We start from the raw sequence: 20,220 nt of genomic DNA on the forward strand, positions 1-20,220 counted from the left end.
TTTTTAACTTTGCTTCATAAAGCCACTGAAAATTGAGTCTTCTTTCATGTATAGAATTTCTAACTTAAAATTTTGATAAAGAAATGAAAAAGCCACGAATGGTATTTTTTGCCATGAATTCATATACCAAAAAGTAAAACACAATCCAACTGAATTACATATGCTTCCCTCTTCTCCAACAGCTTCAGACATTTTTCTATGTATTTTGTATTATTAAAATCAATTCTAATTTATGCAGATAAGAAAAAAATGATTTATAAGAATTATCTTCAAAATTACCTCTACATACTTCTACTTCATCCCTCCATCATCACCAAATCTGTTGCTAAAGTGAACAATGATGTAATATACTCTGTGAGGGGGCCCAAAGCAATCTGTAATGTTAATTTCCTAATTTTCCAAAGACTTCAACATTTTGCCAATATAAACAAAAAGATGCAAGTAGACCAAAATCATCCAGTTAGTAGGAGGAAAAATCCATACTACATAGATTATTTTTAACTGTTTATGCCTTTCCTTCAAGCTATAAGCACTACTTAGATTAGCATTAAATTACGTTGTGCATATATATGACTACACCAGTTTAGATTTGCCCTGGAACAGATAATTACTTTTTTTTTTTTTTTTTGAGACGGAGTCTCGCTCTGTCGCCGGGGCTGGAGCGCAGTGGCCGGATCTCAGCTCACTGCAAGCTCCGCCTCCCGGGTTTACGCCATTCTCCTGCCTCAGCCTCCTGTGTAGCTGGGACTACAGGCGCCCGCCACCTCGCCCGGCTAGTTTTTTGTATTTTTTTAGTAGAGACGGGGTTTCACCGTGTTCGCCAGGATGGTCTCGATCTCCTGACCTCGTGATCCGCCCGTCTCGGCCTCCCAAAGTGCTGGGATTACAGGCTTGAGCCACCGCGCCCAGCCAGATAATTACATTTAAAATAAATAATTTTCTAACTGTTTCACAGTTTAATTAGCTCTTAGTTTCACTGGGGGAAAATAAGCATCCTGTGTTCTTTAAGAAACTGGTATGTATATATGAATAGTAAATTCACTTAAATCTTGAGGAAATCTAAAGATGAAGTCTCTTGTTTTGCTTTTTCCTAAAAAGGAAAAAGGAACCAAAGTCAAGAAATAATTAAATAACAATAATAATATCTACTCTTAAAAAGAAGAAATGCTATCTAACACAAAAATGAAACCTATAGATTCAAAAAACACTTATTTTACTGTCTTAACCAATAAAAAAAAAAAATGATAGGTGGAGTCTAGACCACTTAGAATTGAACCAACTCTAGACAAAAATGAAGATGGCACAATGATGTGACTGCAAGGAAATGACGAAAGCAATTTCACAGTTTTCATGTTTGTAACAATATATTGATGCACAAAATATCAAAAATACAAAGTCTGGATTTTTCCTCGTAGGTCTGTAATACACTATCAAAACTTCTATTTAATGCATTTGTATTTGCATTATAAATGCATTAAGCCTTCTCTGTTTATATATATGCTATACAAGCACATACATGTTGGTACTTTACCATGAAAATAATAGTTTTTATCTCAAACTAGTGAGTTGTCTTTTTATCCGTATTTATATACATGTCATTTCTATTGTAAGACATGCTTTTCTAGTGGTACATTTAAATCAACATATTATGTCACTTTAAATCTTCATCTTTAAATGAGTCTTTTTAGTGTTATGACATAATGGATTTAATTTAACAGCTGAAGTACAATATAGTAACTACACTGTACTATTTAATTCACAGATGTAGGAAAATATTTGATTTTTAAAATATAACCAAGATGAGACTAGACAATCATAAGCAGTGAAATACTAGAAAACAGTGAATGAATACATAAGATGATTTTTCATCAGTGGCCATTCAATATTTTGCTTTTAGGAACTTGGAAGAAATTGTCTTGAGTTTCAAATGTTCTGGTACATCTAGTCACTTCTTAGCTTCCTCAGTACCACCCTGAATTACTGAAATAACTGACTTAAAGAGTCAAAAATTCTCTTCTGGTCTGGGGTAGCCAACAATGGCCACATTGAAGATTTCCCCATAGAAGTCCTCTTTGAAGGTATACATGATAAGAGTTTCCATGGACCGCTTTGTGTTCCTGTAGTATGGGTTCCATCTCATGCTCACCACCATCTTATGGACATCTCCACTTCCAACACTAGCCCAACCATAATAAACACCAGTGGATACATCACCTGGAAGATTATCTACTACTTGTTCACTTGTTCAAGAAAGTGAACTGTGGGGATGCCAAGATCCTTGGAGCTGCAGCCGAAGCTGTGCACTACTTGGCTTCGGCAGAAGTACAGCAGGTGCTTCATTCTGCTGGGGTATGGGCTGTGTCTGGGTCTGTGTATCCACAAGGTGGTGCTTATTACATTATTGAAATGACTAAGTAAAATGGGCCATGCATGAACCACTAATAGGACTGTTGTGTCATAACGCAATGATTATGCTTAATTCAAAATTAATTACGATTAACTTGCACCTGAGGTCTGAGGTGGGCTTAAAAGAAAAAAAAAATTACAAAATTCTGAAGTCAAAATTCAGATCTGTTTCAGGAACCATTTAGATGACATAGAAAAATTTTATACAATACTGAATAAAGGTAATAATTGTATTATGTTTGAATTAATAATTTTATACTTTTTATTTATTTAAATATAGGCAGTTACCTTTTATTTTACATATAAACAAGATAAGCTTTTTAGAAATAGAGAAAATGTATAAAAAATATGCTTTCATTAAGAATACTCTAGTTTATTTCCATTCATCTATACTTGTTTTATCAGGGTGTTTTATAAAGATAAAATCACATTCTTTGTACAATTCAATATCCTGTTTGTTCATAAAACATTGTTATATGTTCCTTCCCATGCTTCTGATTTATTTTAATAACAATATTCCAACACTGACATAAAATAATTTTCTTAGCTTTTTTTAATTGACGGTTACTTAGACTGTTTCCAATTTTCTGCTACTTATAATTGCATGGAATATCTTGGGACCAAATAGTTTTCTATGTTTTGTATTATTGCTCAGACTAGATTCCCAGAAGTAAAATTATTAATCAAAGGGACTAACATCTCGTTACTGGGCACCTACTTCATAGTAAGTGTAGTACATGCCCGGCACTGTTCTAAGCACTTTACATTGGTTAACTCATTTAATCCTCATACAGAACAACTAATTACTATTAATATGCCCACTTTACAGAAACGGAATAGAGAGGCACACAGAGGTTAAATAAGTTTCCCAAGATCACATAGCTTGAATCCAACAACATGACTCCAGAGTCTACGCTCTTAGCTACTATATTTCTGGAGGTAGGAAAAAAAAAAGAATTTATTGAACACAGATTCTACTAAATCACACCTTGATATGAGATGGCTGAGGAACTCTAGTTCTCTAGTTTTCAAATAAATTATAGCATTTCATCTGTACCCTATACCTACAATGCTATATCCATTAAGAAATAGAATACTAAATCATCTAGAAGAAGCGTGTCACATTTGGCATCAAAAAAGAAAATCTGGCTAAATTAATTAAAATTCCAGCAATCCTGTGAGAACCTATGCTTTGTAGTATCCCAAAGATTATTTTAACAAATGAAAATTCTGTATTTCCCAACCATTTTGAGGATGCAAAGGCTTGATTTAAAAAGCCTAACTTACATACCTTTTCGTACCCAATCTCCAGTATGAATATTTATAGTCACGCCCACTAAATTACTACTTCGTTGTCTTTTTTCCCAGAGAAAATCGAGAGCTTTTCTGGCATATTCCTGTAATTAAAAAAAAAAAAAAAGAAAGAAAAAGAAAGAAATGCATAATTGAAGAACTAAGTATCTTTGGCAAAAAGGAAACGAACAAACAAAACTCAAAGGCCAATAGGATATTTCAAGAATTAGGTTAAATTTCTAAGATAACTATTTATAAAACAAATTTCCTTAAAACTCAAAGCTTGGCTCTTTTTCAACCAATCAGTGTAGTTAGGAAAGACTCTCAATAAGCTATTCAGAGGAGGGCTCGCTTTGAGACCATTCATTTCATCTACTCTTTTTTTTTTTCATTTCATCTACTCCTGTAGCACAAGTTCATATTCACACACATGTATTATTAAATTATATTAATTGCTTACATAATTAGATATACTTGTTAAAGTAATTTCTATCACTTAAATGCAAAGTAAAAATATCCTTAGATACTCTTATTTAGAAAACTGGAAGAGAATTTCAAAGGTAGTATGCTATCTTCGAAACTCATTTCAGATCCTACTTTTTAAATGGTATGCAAGTTCATTAGTAAAAAGCTATTAAATCAACTAGGCTACTAAATATTTGATAACAACAAACTTGTAACCTTATGATATGTTTTTCTTTTTCTCATTTATTTTATCTACTAGACACTAAATGAGCTGTAATCAAATTTTTGGCTTTGGATGAAAAGATGTCACAAAATATAAATGCAAAGGGCAAGTACAGGTAGGTTTCTAAATTAATTTCAGAGCATGAACCTATTTAGCACTGCAGAAGGACTTCTATAAAAGAAAGTCATTAAACCAATTTGCCACTTGGTAGATTAGAGAGTGTAAAATAGTTATAATTCCTAACGCAAACTATGATTTCTTTCAAACACAAAGCAGGTTATAAAGGTTATAATTTTAATTAAATGGCAGAGTTTCAGAGCCAGGAAACTTCAAAAACATTGTATTTCCCTACTCTTACTCTACAGCTAAGAAAACAGGCCTAGTGAAATTCAAGATTAGCTAGAATTTAAAATTGAATTACAGGACAAAAAACTAATATGAGAATTCAGATCTCTTTATAATTAGACCAAGGGTCAGCAAACTTTTTCTGACAAGGACCAGATATTTTAAGTGCTATAGGTCACACAGTAAATGGCACAATTACTCAACTCTGTCCCTGTAGCACCAAAGTAGCTACAGATAAACAATTGAGCATGGCTGTGTTCCAATAAAACTTTATTAATAAAAACAGGCAGTGGCTGGACTTCGCTCACAGACTGTAGCTTGCCAACCCTGTATTAGATCAATGCTTTGTCAACTGCATCTTCTCTGATGGTAAATTACTGCATATTCAAGAATTTTTTTAAAAATCACATGATTTTCTTTTTTTTTTCTTTTTTTTTTTTTTTTTTTGAGAGGGAGTCTCCCTCTGTCACCCAGGCTGGGGTGCAGTGGCTGGATCTCAGCTCACTGCAAGCTCCGCCTCCCGGGTTTACGCCATTCACCTGCCTCAGCCTCCCGAGTAGCTGGGACTACAGGCGCCCGCCACCTCGCCCGGCTAGTTTTTTTTTTGTATTTTTTAGTAGAGATGGGGTTTCACCGTGTTAGCCAGGATGGTCTCGATCTCCTGACCTCGTGATCCACCCGTCTCGGCCTCCCAAAGTGCTGGGATTACAGGCTTGAGCCACCGTGCCCGGCCAAAAAAATCACATGATTTTCAACAGATTTATTCATAAACACAAAATAGCTCATTTGGAAACAGTATAGGTTTCAAATTCAGAAAGACATGGATTCTAATTCCAATTCCATGCATCACCTACCAGCTGTGCAGGTCTCTCATAGTCTTTGAGCCTTATTTTCCTCACCTGTAACTGCATCAATATCTGAGAGTTTATAATTATTAAAGTACGCAAAAGTATCCACACTTTTTAATGAAGGGAAAATATTAGTGAACAAGATATAGAATAAAAATTTAAGTTTAAAAGATTAACCAACCAAACACGATAAATCTGTCCTTGAGACATTTTAACTTACAGACATACATACACACAAAGTCAATTTGTTTTCTTTACATTCAGATCTAGTATCTGTAATGCTGGTACACAGTCCCTATTTCTGCTTGTTCTGTTTGCCATTTGCTGGATTTTTAAACATTAACCTAAGTCATATGCTTGAAAAAGAGGGTGCTTTGTGTTAACACTGCACTCCAATGACATGCTTAAATAATGAGATTGTTCTAATGAGAGACATAGCTAGTCCACAACAACTATGTGGGGATATTCAAGTCTTTTGGATAATGAATAACATTTCCCTTGCAGTAAACAAATTTACAGATTCGAGTCTCAATCAAGACTTAAGTACAAAAATTTCACTGTGTTTTAGAAGATTAGTGAAGGTTCCAGAATTCAGAAGTGCAATAGACCACCTGGAAGTCTAACAAATAAAACACAGGGACATAGTATTTCATATAAGACATTTATGATATCAAGCAGACGTCAAATTCATTTAAGTAATATGGCTAAAAAACTTTCTAAGATTAAACCTAAACATATACTTTATAGATGGTGAACAAAATGCAAAGTTGGATTTAACATAGCTCCTTCACAATGTTCTAGGTTTTTGACAATTAAAACCCATGTAAAGGAATTTAGACAAAAAGTTCACTAAAATAACAGTAATTCTCCAACTAGATATAAAGTTAGTTATGCCCAATACCCAGGATATCAAAGACCGTAAAAAGCAAACCTCAAATATTGTTGCTCCTGTGAATCGACTTAAAGCAGCAAATTCAAGGATCAAGGTACCTGCACAAGCCGTACAGGTATCTGTCTCAGTTCCTGTCCGAGCTTCTGGTTTTCTGATGCCAAACTTTAAATTAATCTGAATACAATTAGAAAATTGTCATTAGCAGTTATCAAGATAACGACTTTCTGATAACAAACTACTTTTCAATCGAGTCCTGACATAAAATCATGAAAATAATTCATAAAATAACTAAACACTGAAATTCAATGTGATCATCTCTGTGACCTTCCAATTAACATCTAGGGAAATATACTCTAAGCACACAATATTCATGAAGTAAGGGAATATTTACAAGGGAAATTACACACAGAAGGTATCTTTTATAACAATTTTGTTCCCTGGACAGTTTGAATTAGTAAGTACAAGAATAGGGAAGTAGACCAGCCTTAGAAGAAATCAGGGTTAGTTTAGAATTTGTGAAAAACCAGTCTATATTATATATTAACTAGTTCATCACAAAGAAAAAATGGATTGTTATGATGTATATTTGAAAGGAAATTAAAATTTCATTTACGGGTTTTAAGGGTTTTGAAATATAGAGTGTGTCCTTGCCGGCAGGTTAACACCACAAGGGAAATTTTTTCAAAGGGGTATTTATTAAGTCGAAGAAAACCAAATAGGCCATGAGCGGTAGCTCATGCCTGTAATCCCAGCACTTTGTGAGGCCAAGGCGAGTGGATCACTTGAGGCCAGAAGTCTGAGACCCGCCTCGCCAACATGGCATAACCCCATCTCTACTAAAAATACAAAACTTAGCTGGGCATGGTGGCGTATGCCTGTAATCCCAGCTACCTGGGAGGCTGAGACACGAATCTCTTGAATGTGGGAGGCGGAGGTAGCAGTGAGCCAAGATAGCACCGCTGCACTCCAGCCTGTGTGACAGAACAAGACCTTGTCTTTAAAAAAAAAAAAAAAAAAATCCAAATAATACCACGATATGAACCTGGATTAACTAGACCCAAACTGAGCAGACACTGACTAAAATTAGAATATTTTTCAAGCCGGGCGCGGTGGCTCAAGCCTGTAATCCCAGCACTTTGGGAGGCCGAGACGGGCGGATCACGAGGTCAGGAGATCGAGACCATCCTGGCTAACACAGTGAAACCCTGTCTCTACTAAAAAATAAAAACTAGCCGGGCAAGGTGGAGGGCACCTGTAGTCCCAGCTACTCGGGAGGCTGAGGCAGGAGAATGGCGTAAACCCGGGAGGCGGAGCTTGCAATGAGCGGACATCTGGCCACTGCACTCCAGCCTGGGCGACAGAGCGAGACTCCGTCTCAAAAAAAAAAAAAAAAAAGAATATTTTTCAGCAATCCAACTAACCAACAAAAAAGGAGGTATATGCCAAGGATTCAGCCAATAACAAAAAAAATCAAACATAAAACATCATGGGTATACTCTTGGTTAAGTTATTATTCAAACTCTATATAAAGAGAAGCTCAAAAAAATTTATATTTCAACTTATCTGGATAAATCAACTGCTAGGTATACCTAGTGCCTGAACAGTGTCCAATCAACAGATTCCAGGCATTTCTAAACAAACACCCCCTCAACAACAAACGAACAACAAATGTGAAACGTAGGTGAGACATAGGGATCTGATCACTGTTAATGTTGTCCTCAGTACTGCCATTTATCTTACTTTGTAGAGTGCCACTTGAGACATTTTCACGTGCTATTAGCCTAGCAGTACCCCTCCATCCCCTCCCAAACTTGTAATTATCTCTATCATTTGTACTTTTGTAGGATTAGCTAGTTTTAGGTAGTTCTGCACCATAAACAAGAACGAAAAGTATCTCCTACCCCCTTATGCTGCCTGTATCCTATCTACAGAACTAAAATTGAAAATCGATACTAAGAATGACCGACTTACAATGAAGCAGTCCTTAATAATAAAGTAAAGATTTAATTACATTAATTACACTAAGGTAAAGTATAATTTTACAAGTATTTGCAATAAGAGTCAACAGTGAAAAATATTTTCTGGTCAGTTGCGTTAATTACTACAATCAACTAATCAATATTTATTGCTTATTTACCTACCATGTGGGGAATATTATGACAATATACAAAGGAATAGATCCTTGTCCTCAAGGAGCTTAAAATCCACACAGAGCAAATAAGACAGATATGTAAACAGAGAAAATAACTAACAATGAAAAGTCATAAATTAAGTGCCAAACAAATGGAAGTCACAAGTGCTAAAGTGTGAATTTCAGAAAAGGAAATAACGCTGAATTGGGAGTAGTTGAGAGCTAAGAATGACAAAGTCCAAGAGTAGTCATAAGAAAGCAAAAGCAAAATAGAGAAGAATAAACATTTGTGTATCCCACTTTCAGTACCCTTTCCCTTAAAATGGAAATACTTTGAATCATTAACGTTTTAGTACAATAATACTTAAGATATTTGTATATTGAACTGTATCGCAAGATGATTGCTATAAAATTTGTAAAAGGACTATTTATTAACACAACTATCTATAGTATCTGCTCATTTCAATCTTGTATCCTTCCTGAAGATAAGTGGTATTAAACACCTTTTTTTTGGTGGGGGATGGAGTCTCACGTCGCCAGGCTGGAGTGCAGTGGCATGATCTCGGCTCACCGCAACCTCCACCTCCCGGGTTCAAGTGATTATCCTGCCTCAGCCTCCTGAGTAGCTGGGATTACAGGCACACACCACTACATCCAGCTAATTTTTGTATTTTTAGGAGAGATGGGGTTTCACCATGTTAGCCAGGATAGTTTCAATCTCGACCTCGTGATCTGCCCGACTTGGCCTCTCAAAGTGCTGGGATTTCAGGAGTGAGCCACCACACCCAGCCAGTATTAGAGAACTTTTAAATGCAGAACCAAGATACATTTCAGTATCCAAGGGGCACTACCATTTCCACAAATCAGGGAAGAAGGGTTCAGGGCGTTTTTTGCTTATGGGATTCTCTGGTAATCTAGGGGCTGGTAGATAGGTTCCTGTCTTCCTGACTAGGACTCAAATGACTGGGTTTAGAGATAGCACTGGTGTAGTATCTATTACTGCAGAAATTAGTAACAAGGAGCTTATTGTCCTGCTTTCTTGAGAGGTTTAAGACAAAAAGAGATGAAAGCAGGAATAAAATAAAGCATGAAGCAATCTAGAACCTGGTTCCTCCTAATTCTGTGTTCCTGAGAGTCACAAGGCAATTTTTAAAAGGACACCTTTTTATTAAAAGAAAAAGCATAAATTACTTACACTAAACTTGTTTACACTGTCTTTTTGCTACACTAGAAAATCCTTAAAATATGTGTAAATCATAACAATTCTTACTAACCTTATATTTTATGGATATAATAATCTACTCAACGTTTGTAATGAGGTCTTATCTGAAAAGCTGGCAAGTTGCTTTTAATTAACTTTGAGGAAATGGCATTACAAAGTGTGTACTAGCTCTAAAGGTTATATATGAGTTTAAAAAATGACCACTAACTCTTACAATAACATTTCTGTACAGTACATTCATCTGAGTTAAAACCATTAATGCAAATACTATCAACTACATATGCTTATCTAAGAGAGACTGATTACACAAATTTTTAGGGGCCAAAGCATACTAAGCATGTATAAGAAAGGATGGGACAGTAGTTATTTTTCTTCTATTGTCCTATTATAAAAAATCATTTTAAAAATTTTCTTGACATTTCAGAGGATAAGAAAATAATGTAAGTTTCTTTGTTTTACCATAATGCTCATAGTATCTTCTGTTTTAATTCCTTGTCTGCTTCTCATGTTATGGTAAAAGTAAAGAAATGCTAGATTCCTCAAAATCTAACACCTCCATTTATAATAAAAACTAAAAGTACTTACTAAAAGTAAACTGAATTAAATAAATGTTTATATATTGTTTAAAAAATGTTGCTTTTAATTTTAATATGCTAAGAAAAAAGATCAACAAATTTAACTGTACTATAAGCAAAAAAATCCATATTAAAATATAATTCAATTTTTTCTCAAGTTGGCAAAATAATAATATACAGTATTAGTAACAGTAAAATGACACATGTACTTTTACAACACTGTGAAGTAAAAAAGTAGAATCTTTCTGGAAAGCAATTGGGCAATAAGTACCTGATGTCTTAAAAAGCATTCCCTACTCTGTGACTTATTACTTCCTCTACGAGTAATTTATCCTAAGGAAGAAATAAAAAATGTGTAAAAAGGTGTGTATAAGAATGTCTACAGAGGCCAGGCATGATGGCTCACATCTGGGAGTCCAGTACTTCGGGAGGCCAAGGTGGGAGTATCTCTTAAGCCCAGGAGTCTGAGACTAGCCTGGGCAACATAATGAGAACCCCATCTCTACAAAAATTTGTTTAAAAGTCAGCCAAGCATGGTGGCATGTGCCTGCAGTCCCAGCTACTCAGGAGGCTGAGGTGGGAGGATCACTTGAGCCCAGGAGCTGGAGGCTGCAGTGAGCTATTATCACACCACTGTACTCCAGCCTGGGTGATAGAGGGACACCATCTCAAAACAAACAAACAAAATGAATGTTCACTGGAAAGCTTTTTAAAATATCAAACTAGAAATTTAAATAAGAAGACATTTCATTCTAGTCTGTTTAATTTTTAAAAAGTGCTAGTCACAACTCACTAAATTGATAAAGCATTGCCCTATATCATGCTATATCTCCAGTCAAGGATGACTTCTTGATGGAGGAAATGAGCCTTATTTGATTTGACTTATATTGGTAGAGAAGTCATGCCAGGTGACAGAAATGGTAAGCCTAAAGGCATAGAATGAAAAAAAAAAAACTTAAGAGACTCTGGGGACACTATAGATTGCTGTAGCTGAAATAGAACAATGATTTCACCGGGATATGGAAATATGAGAGAATGTCAGAAAGTCTACTGCCAAATTATAAAACATTCTGAAAGTTAAGGGACACTCAATACAATACAAAGAGCCATACAATTTTTGAAGATAAATTGACAAAAATTAGATTTTAGTGATACTGGTTTTTCAAGTGCTCTGAAGCATAAACCAAGAGAGAAAAGAGTAAGACAGGTATAAGAAAAGAAAAAAAACTGACAGAGTTTGGTAATGGCTGAGGTGTCTGTCTTGGACAAGAGGGAGAGAGTAATAGTGTTAATAAAGAATGAGAAATAAATCAGAAGAAAAAGCTCTTTCCCTCTTCAATGGCTTCTTTCCCTGCGCTTTAAAGGAGAAAACCAATAAAACTCCTTCAACTGACTTTATTGCCAACTCTCCTTTAACTACCAACACTGAAGAAATTTTAAAATGAGTGGTTCATTCCTATTTACTTTCACCTACTTTGAATCCGTTCCTCTTTATTCACTACAACTTCATGCCTCTGTTTGCACCCAATTCTCAAGTTTTCTAGAACACTTTCTCCTTTCAAAGTTCCCTTCTTTGGATTTTATAATACTGTACACTACACTACACTACATTACAGTTCTCCTCTTAAATCTCTGTGTACTTTACCTTCTACTGGCTGTCCTTCCTCCTCATGCCCTCCCTCTGTCCTGTGAGTTCTCTCTCCATCCTCTCATTTGGACAGTTAACACCTACATACTAATGGCTTCAATTATATCTTCTACACAAATAATTCTGTGCCCAAGTTCTGGTCTAGCATCTGTTCTTCCTTCTGCAGCACAATCTAATCTGTAATGTAATGACACATTAAAGCTTAAATTATACATACACACAATGGAATACTATTTGGCCATGAAAAAGAATGAGATCCTGTCATTTACAACAACATGGATGGAAGTGGAGGACACTATGTTAAATGAAATAAGCCAGGCACCCGGGTGCGGTGGCTCACACCTGTAATCCCAGCACTTTGGGAGGCTGAGGCAGGTGGATCACGAGGTCAGGAGATCAAGACCATCCTGGCTAACACAGTGAAACCCCATCTCTACTAAAAATACAAAAAATTAGCTGGGCATGGTGGCGGGCACCTGTAGTCCCAGCTACTCAGGAGGCTGAGGTAGGAGAATGGCGTGAACCCGGGAGGTGGAGGTTGCAGTGAGCCGAGATTGCACCACTGCACTTCGGCCTAGGTGACAGTGCAAGACTCCATCTCAAAAAAAAAAAAAAAAAAGAAATAAGCTAGGCACAGAAAGACAAATTTTGAATGTTCTTACTCATTTGTGGGAGCTAAAAATTGAAACAATTGGTCTCATGGAGGTAAAGAGTAGAACAATGGTTATCAGAGGCTGGGAAGGGTAGTTGGTGGGGATGGGGAATAGGGGATGGTTAATGGGTACAGAAACAGGTCAGACAGAATAAGATATAGTATTTAATAGCACAACACAGCAATTACAGTCAATAGAAGTGTATCATACATTTTAAAACAACTAAAATAGTACAATTGGAATGTTTGTAACACAAAGACATGATAAATGCTTGAGGTAATGGCCACCTCATTTACCCTGATGTGATTATTATGCATTATATGATTGTATCAAAATATCTCATGTACCCCATTAATATATACCCACTATGTACCCACAGAAATTAGAAATAAAACCTTTTAAAGCTTAATCTAATCTAATTATCACATCACTTAGAAGTGTAATCAGTTAAGTGAAATGAAAATATAAATTTGTTATATAGCTTTGAAGCATTTTTTTCAGCCTCAAGTAGGTGAACAACAACGGCTCTGATCACAAAACTTCATTTTGTAAAACAGCAAAGAAAGTACCTAAAGACTCATATTTTTCAGAAGTACTTACTCTTGGATAAGGAAGGCCGCTGGTAGTGTTGAAAGCCGGTAGAAGTTTGTAGCCTAACTGCTTTGCCATTTGGAGAAGTTCATCATTGTACCACTGCATATGTTCACCTTTTTCTTTCAGCATGATTGCCAGGGAGTGCCCACCCAGAAGACCCCTAGGATCACAGAAATGAAACATTATCCGTATCTTATAGACAATTAAAAGTTACCATCTAAAAAGGTGTGGGTACTTTGTTATACAATTTAACATAGTTAAAGAAAAACAAAACTTATTTAAACATTATTTACTTAACACTGCTCATTTTATGGCAAACCATTACAATTACAGAATCAATTTTTTTTTTAAATTAGATATTCTATCCTGTTGTGAAGTGTTTTGTGTTCTTAAATAGATTAAATTTTCTTAAAGAAAATCCTAGATATTACATTTAACAAATCTAACAAATATTTTAACAATTTTTTAATTTAAAAATTTAGTTGTATCACCATGAAGTCTTTAACTTAGAATATTATTTAAAACATAAAAATCTCTCACTCTAGATTAATAAACTATGTACAATTTCTTGTATTTAATTGAAGAGTAGACTCATTTTGACAAAAAGAAAGGAGTTACAATAACAAACATTTAATCAAAACTATAAAAATTAAATAAAGTTGAAACTTGAACTAATCCTGTAATTTCATCTTTTTAAAAAAATGTCCTGGCCACGCACAGTGGCTCACGCCTATAATCCCAGTACTTTGGGAGGCCGAGGCAGGTGGATCACGCGGTCAGGAGATCGAGACCATCCTGGCCAACATGGTGAAACCCCGTCTCTACTAAAAATACAAAAATTAGCTGGGTGTGGTGGCAGGTGCCTGTAATCCCAGCTACTTGGGAGGCTGAGGCAGGAGAATAACTTGAACCAGGGAGTCGGAGGTTGCAGTGAGCCGAGATCGCACCACTGCACTCCAGCCTGGCAACACAGCGAGAGTCTGTCTCCTAAAAAAAAAGAAAAAAAAAAAAGTCCCAAGAGCATTTCAAACTGTTTGTTGAGAGGTAATCTTATAAATTCAGTTTCATATGGCTTACCTGAAGAGGTGCTTGGCTATTTTTAACAAACTACATAAGCTGGTGAAAAACCTGTGATGTAGCTGACTAATGTTCAACCTATATTCCCTTTTTAACAACATACAGATATTACCTTTGAGTCTACAGACGTCTGTGAGTGATTAAATACAAGCCTCTGTGTTTCATAATGTTTCAACTTACATCTTTTAAACACAAGAAACTTCTTGCATGATTACCATCAAGAAATAAACAACATATCCTAAACTTTTCTGATATTAAAATTATAGACTGGGCATGGTGGCCCATGCCTGTAATCCCAGCATTTTGGGAGGCCGAGGCGGGCAGATCACTTAAGGTCAGGGGTTGGAGACCAGCCTGGCCATCACGGTGAAACCCCGTCTCTATTAAAAATACAAAAATTAGCTGGGCTTGGTGGTGTGCACCTGTATGTAGTCCCAGCTACTCAGGAGGCTTAGAAAGGAGAATTGCTTGAACCCAGGAGGCAGAGGCTGCCGTGAACCAAGATTGTCATTGCACTCCAGCCTGGGTGACAGAGCAAGACTGTCTCAAAAAATATATATAAATAAATAAAAATAAAATAAAATTATATCTTTAGTGTCTTTCATACTTACCCAAGAACTCTGATGTTTGTTTCAAAGACTGATACGACTACATCGTTATCTAAATTAACATCTCTTAAAACTTTTCTCACTGCATCTTCGAATTCTTTAGTTTTATTTAATACCTAGGAGAAGAAAATTATGAAATAAAGTTCTTTTCTACCAAGTCAAGGAGAAATATTCTTAGAATGAGCTATTAAAAGTCAGTCTACTTTAAAACTCTAAGAAGTGACATACACAAATAATATTTCTAAGTATATTATAAAAATGTAATAATATCTAAAACTGAAAAAAATGAAGTATCTAATTATATAGCATCTTTATACACTTCTTTGCATACACTAAAATATTATGAGGACTTTGAAGCTACCATCATCAGACCTGTTAACTGGATTCTTAATGACCCAGGCTACATGAGGTGAGCTCCAGTAGAATTTGGCTTCTAAGTCAAAACTAAATTAGAAACCATCCTATTCACCAGATACATTCTAAAAGTTGCTTTTATTCTCAGAAGAAAGCACTTTCTTCAAAGCATGTTCAATTGGTCCTAAACTATGTATCCCCTGCTAACTTCACTCCATGGATGCTCCGTTCACTAAGGAGGCTATACAATGTTGTGGTCATGCCCTGATTTGAATTCTGGTTGTTTCACTCACTATCTTTGCGATCCCAGGCAACTTACTTCCATCTCTGAACTTGTTCCTTCATCTATAAAAAGAGGAAATACCTACTCTTATGGGGTTGTTTTCTTAAATTAGATAATGTATGTAAAATGATTTTAGTAGAGTGTCTGACTTAAGTGCTTAAAATAATTATAACTATTAACCATGCAGATCTAGAATCCTGACTAAACTAAGAACTTTGTGGATTCTTGCAATGAGCAACAAAAGAGGCCACTGTCATCACATAGGCTGCTATGATTTTTCAGTCTAAATTAACGCTGCACATGAGATGTTACCTAGAGATTAGGTGCATTAAAAGTAGTTTTCTTTTACTTAACTGTTTAATCTTTCCTTGTTTGATAATAATTTGTTGTGCTTTTTCACTTGATTTGATACTTTCAGTAAAAATTCGAATGTATAAAACATTCCATAAGAGTATCTCCCTAAATTCAGTAAAAGTAAAATTTAGGGTAAGTCCTGACTAAAACATAATATGAAACCTGATTTTAAACTGACTGCTCTCCCTTCTCAATCTCAAAGTCCACATCAAGTCAACAGCAATAAATGCAGGCACATACAGTGCATCTATCACTTTTGGAATGAGACATAACTGTTCCACTATCCCCACCCTCCACACACATATACATTTTAGTATCACTTTGTTAATCTAATTCTTCTCCCTAGGTTTATCTCCTGGGAATTCTCCCCTCTTGAACTCTTCTAGCTTGTAATCAGACTCTTCCGTGTGTTTTCTTTAAGGCCTGAACTACCTCTCTAACTAAAAAGTAACCTTTTCCCCCTTCTCTCCAAAATCAAAACAAGCAAGAATATTAGTCCCAGTGACATTTGTTTTAAGGCAGAATAAAGTAGAAAGAGAGTTCTCTTTGTCCACAATTAGCTAAAAAATTCATTTTTACAGCTCTACTACTTAATGAGTTTCTTAAGCTCCTAGCTGATAACAAAGGATAACCTCAGGTCTGATCCTTTCCCCCATTATCTTTGTTTCAATTTTATTTTTTTCTACAGATTTCATGGTAATGTTGAATTTAAAGGTAAGCTTAGCTTAAAATGTTAGTGCTTGACTCCATTACAATCAACAGAAACTAGATGGCTGGAATTATGAACAGTTTTAAAGATTAAACTATGACAACAGTAATTCTACTTCACAGATTATGGTTATGACCAAAATGAAAACACTAGGGTTGTGTGTACTATTACAAGTGACACGTCCCATTAATATTTTCAAATTACTAAATCACAAAATGAAAACATAATCACAAAGTAAAAGCAACGTAAATTAGAAATATTAATACTTGTATTGACAAAATGTACAAGATAGCATTCCTTCTAAATGTAGAAAAAACTTTCAAAGTCCTTTAATTTCCCCTAATTCTTCTGTTTAAACTAAAAAGAAAATGTTTAAGATAGCTATAAAAACTCAAAATGAACTTTTACATTTCAAAATGATAATGACATATAGTAAGTTTCTTTCTATTCCCACTTGAAAAGACTGAAATTTAAAGATTTTATGAAGTATCATTTTTTAAATATTTATAAGACTTTATCAAACTTTCTTCTTGACTCCTCTTGAAGAGAGTTTCAACAAACGGGGCTATTTATCTGACTCGGAACCAAAGATCAGAAATAAATAGTATCTCAGAGTTAACAGAGACAATATCCATTCTAGCCCCTTCTGAGATAAAAACAGGGGCCCAGAGAAGTTAAACAATTTGGCCAAGGTCATAAATAAAAATATTACGTGATCACTTCTTGTTACTTCCTGCCACAAGAAGACAGAACTCAGGTCACACCACAGCTGCATAATACAAAGGTGGTCTGCTGAACACCATCAGGCAGTTTACTAGCAATGCAGACTCTTGGGTTCCATGTTGGATCCACCAGACCAGAATCTGCATTTTAGCAAGATTTCTTAGGCAACTTGTAGTACACTGAAGTTTACAAAGCACTGCATCATTGTACTGTGCTTTAAAAAATTAGCATACGTCAGAATCACCTAGAAGCTTGTTTAAAAACAGATGGCTAGGTCTCACTCTTAATGTTTCTGCTTCAGTATTTCTGGGATAAGGCTTGAGAATCTGTATTTCCAACAAGTTCCCAGGAAATGCTGATGCTGCTGGACTAGGGACCCTATTTTGAGAACCAATGCCAAAATACAGAAATGGTATAAACTGAAGGATATATCATTTATAAGAACTAATGGCTGCCAGATGGATTTGTAAACACAGCAAAGTTATATAGCCTGGAACGACTTTTTCTGGCCCCCCCCCCTTTTTTTTGAGAAAGGGTCTTGTTCTGTTGCCCAGGCTGTAGTACAGTGGTGCAATCATGGCTCACTGTGGCCTCAACCTCCTGGGCTCAAGCAGTCCTCCCACTTCAGCCTCCCAAGTAGCTGGGACCACAGGTGCACACCCCTACACCTGGCTCTCCTTCATTTCTGATAATATTTTTTAAAACACACAGGATATCTAAGGTCCATATTCATGAAAATCAACTAAGCACTGTCAGAGAAACGATGGGGGAACCTGCTATAGATAAAGCCAAGATTACAGAATGAGAAACAAATTTAAATGCACCTATGATTTTTTCCAGCACACAGGTCTGCTCTTCATTTCCTCCCCAATAACAAAATAGACCTAATGTGCATAAGCCAGCTATAGTTACGAATAAGTAACACCACTTAGATTTTCCCAAAGTGGTCATCTGCCTTCCAGGATATTTTCTATATATTTTCTCTTCTCCTATTATATGTGGAAAACCGTAGACCAATAAACCAAAAGCAAGGTACACAGTATTTTCTCTTTCTCATAGTTACTGTAATATAGTTTGCATATTCCATTAATCTCTGAAAAATGAAGCTGTGACTTTCAAACCCTGACTAGCTAAAAAGATCTAAACCACCGTGATTTTTCTTAACCATAACTGCATTTTTGAACAAAACAGCTTTTGAAGGGATGCCCAGCCCCACTCCAAAACAACTGAATCAGAATAACTTAGGAGGGGCTATTTTTTTTAAATCACAAGTGATCCTCCTAAGCTGCTTTTAGAGTTGAGAATTTTTGCTCTAAAAAAAAGAAAAAATACTCCAGTGAAAGAAGGCGGCAGAAACAACATTGAGAAGAAAAGCCTAGTTCCAAAAAATCTCTGACAACCCAAAGGTTTTTTGTTTTGTTTTTTAAAGATTAATCACCACTTGGGACTTGGGACATTAACTGGAAGTTGGGAATTATGCCTTAAGGAAAATTCTCACAAAAGCCTACTTTTATACCATAATGATCTAAGAGTTAAAAACTAAAAAGATACTGTATTTAGAAATCATGACACCTGTAACTCAATCTTTCCCCTCTGTCATCACAAACAGTCCTAAACCAGAAATAAATTTCTGTACTGTACGATGTTGAAAAGGAGTACCAAGAAGTGATCAGCTGGTGCTAAAAATCACTGCTGAGAAAAATTAATTTTTTGCTTATGAACACAGCATATACAGATTCTAATTTAACAATTTTGGCATCATTGTGGCATGTCATTTTGGAAAAACATCAATGGTATTTTCTAAAGTTACTTTTTTCCAATAGCTTCAACCTCCTTGTCCAAAGGGGGGAAAAAGGACCTTCCTAATTAAGGTGCCATTACATAAGTTGACATTCCCATAAATTATTTGGGTATCTCCATTATGTTACATAATTCCATTTGACATCATCAACTCAACAGTGTAAAAGATTTATTTAGAAACAAAGATCAGAACACCTTTAATTCTGAAGGCTCCTATTTCATACTTACTGTGTTATGATCACATTCATAATACTTAAGTGTGCACATCATGAAATTAATAAAATAAATCCAAGAAGAGTCAAACCTACCACAAGAGTGTCCAAAGAATCAATCAGTGTCAGAGAAAATCTAAGAAACAAGTGTAACAAGATATAAAACGTTAGAATTCTAAATAGTTTATGAATGTACAAGTAGAGTTATCTACGTTCTATTGATTGACAGTTTCTATAAATTAGTACTTCCATGTATCTATAGTACAATGTAACCTATAAAGCTCTGAAAAAAACTGAAAAGCCTTTATATTTATGTTCAATGAATCTATGCACCTTCAAGACACACAGAAACATTCACTAGCTCTGAAAACAAATGAAAATATTAAAACACCAACAGTCTGATGTGCTAATGACTTTATAAATATTTTAAAAGTTACATATATTTTAAGTTATATGCAGCTTAATAACTAACTTTTCTCTGATCCAAGATGTAAACTGATTAATCTTTTACAAATGATAACAGAAGGGAATAAAGAAGCATAATGTAATACATAAAACAGTCTTTAAAACTTAGCCAATCCCTAGAAATATTATACATAAACTGCCTCTAAAAGTCTAAGACTTGGGAACTCTGAGATGCCATGCCATGCCCTGTGTTAACTAATACTCACTTTCCCAAGGCATCATCGACGTCACCGCGACTTGGCTCTTGGCCTCTAACTCGACCTCTACAGGTTAAAGGCATGAGTTCATCAGCAGGGTAAGCATGTTCCTGCAAGGAAAGCTTTAGTAAGTCACTAAAGTT

General features: G+C 35.4%; 1 protein-coding gene and 1 pseudogene across 7 annotated transcripts in view; both read right to left on the reverse strand.

The window, feature by feature from the left end:
- EDEM3 (ER degradation enhancing alpha-mannosidase like protein 3) overlaps nucleotides 1–20,220 on the reverse strand; it is a 68,967-nt gene that overhangs the window by 31,700 nt on the left and 17,047 nt on the right. For all 7 annotated transcript variants that reach the window (XM_077993946.1, XM_077993939.1, XM_077993930.1 and 4 more), the window contains 6 exon segments: nucleotides 20,087–20,187; nucleotides 19,512–19,551; nucleotides 14,984–15,096; nucleotides 13,302–13,455; nucleotides 6,512–6,646; nucleotides 3,698–3,803 (listed from right to left, as the gene is read on the reverse strand). In XM_077993946.1, the coding sequence (XP_077850072.1) occupies nucleotides 3,698–3,803; nucleotides 6,512–6,646; nucleotides 13,302–13,455; nucleotides 14,984–15,096; nucleotides 19,512–19,551; nucleotides 20,087–20,160 (622 nt within the window). In that variant the 5' untranslated portion in view covers nucleotides 20,161–20,187.
- On the reverse strand, nucleotides 1,746–2,446 carry LOC106994509 (riboflavin kinase pseudogene; annotated as a pseudogene).

This window comes from Macaca mulatta, chromosome 1, assembly GCF_049350105.2.
Source record: "Macaca mulatta isolate MMU2019108-1 chromosome 1, T2T-MMU8v2.0, whole genome shotgun sequence".
Taxonomy (NCBI): Eukaryota; Metazoa; Chordata; class Mammalia; order Primates; family Cercopithecidae; genus Macaca; species Macaca mulatta.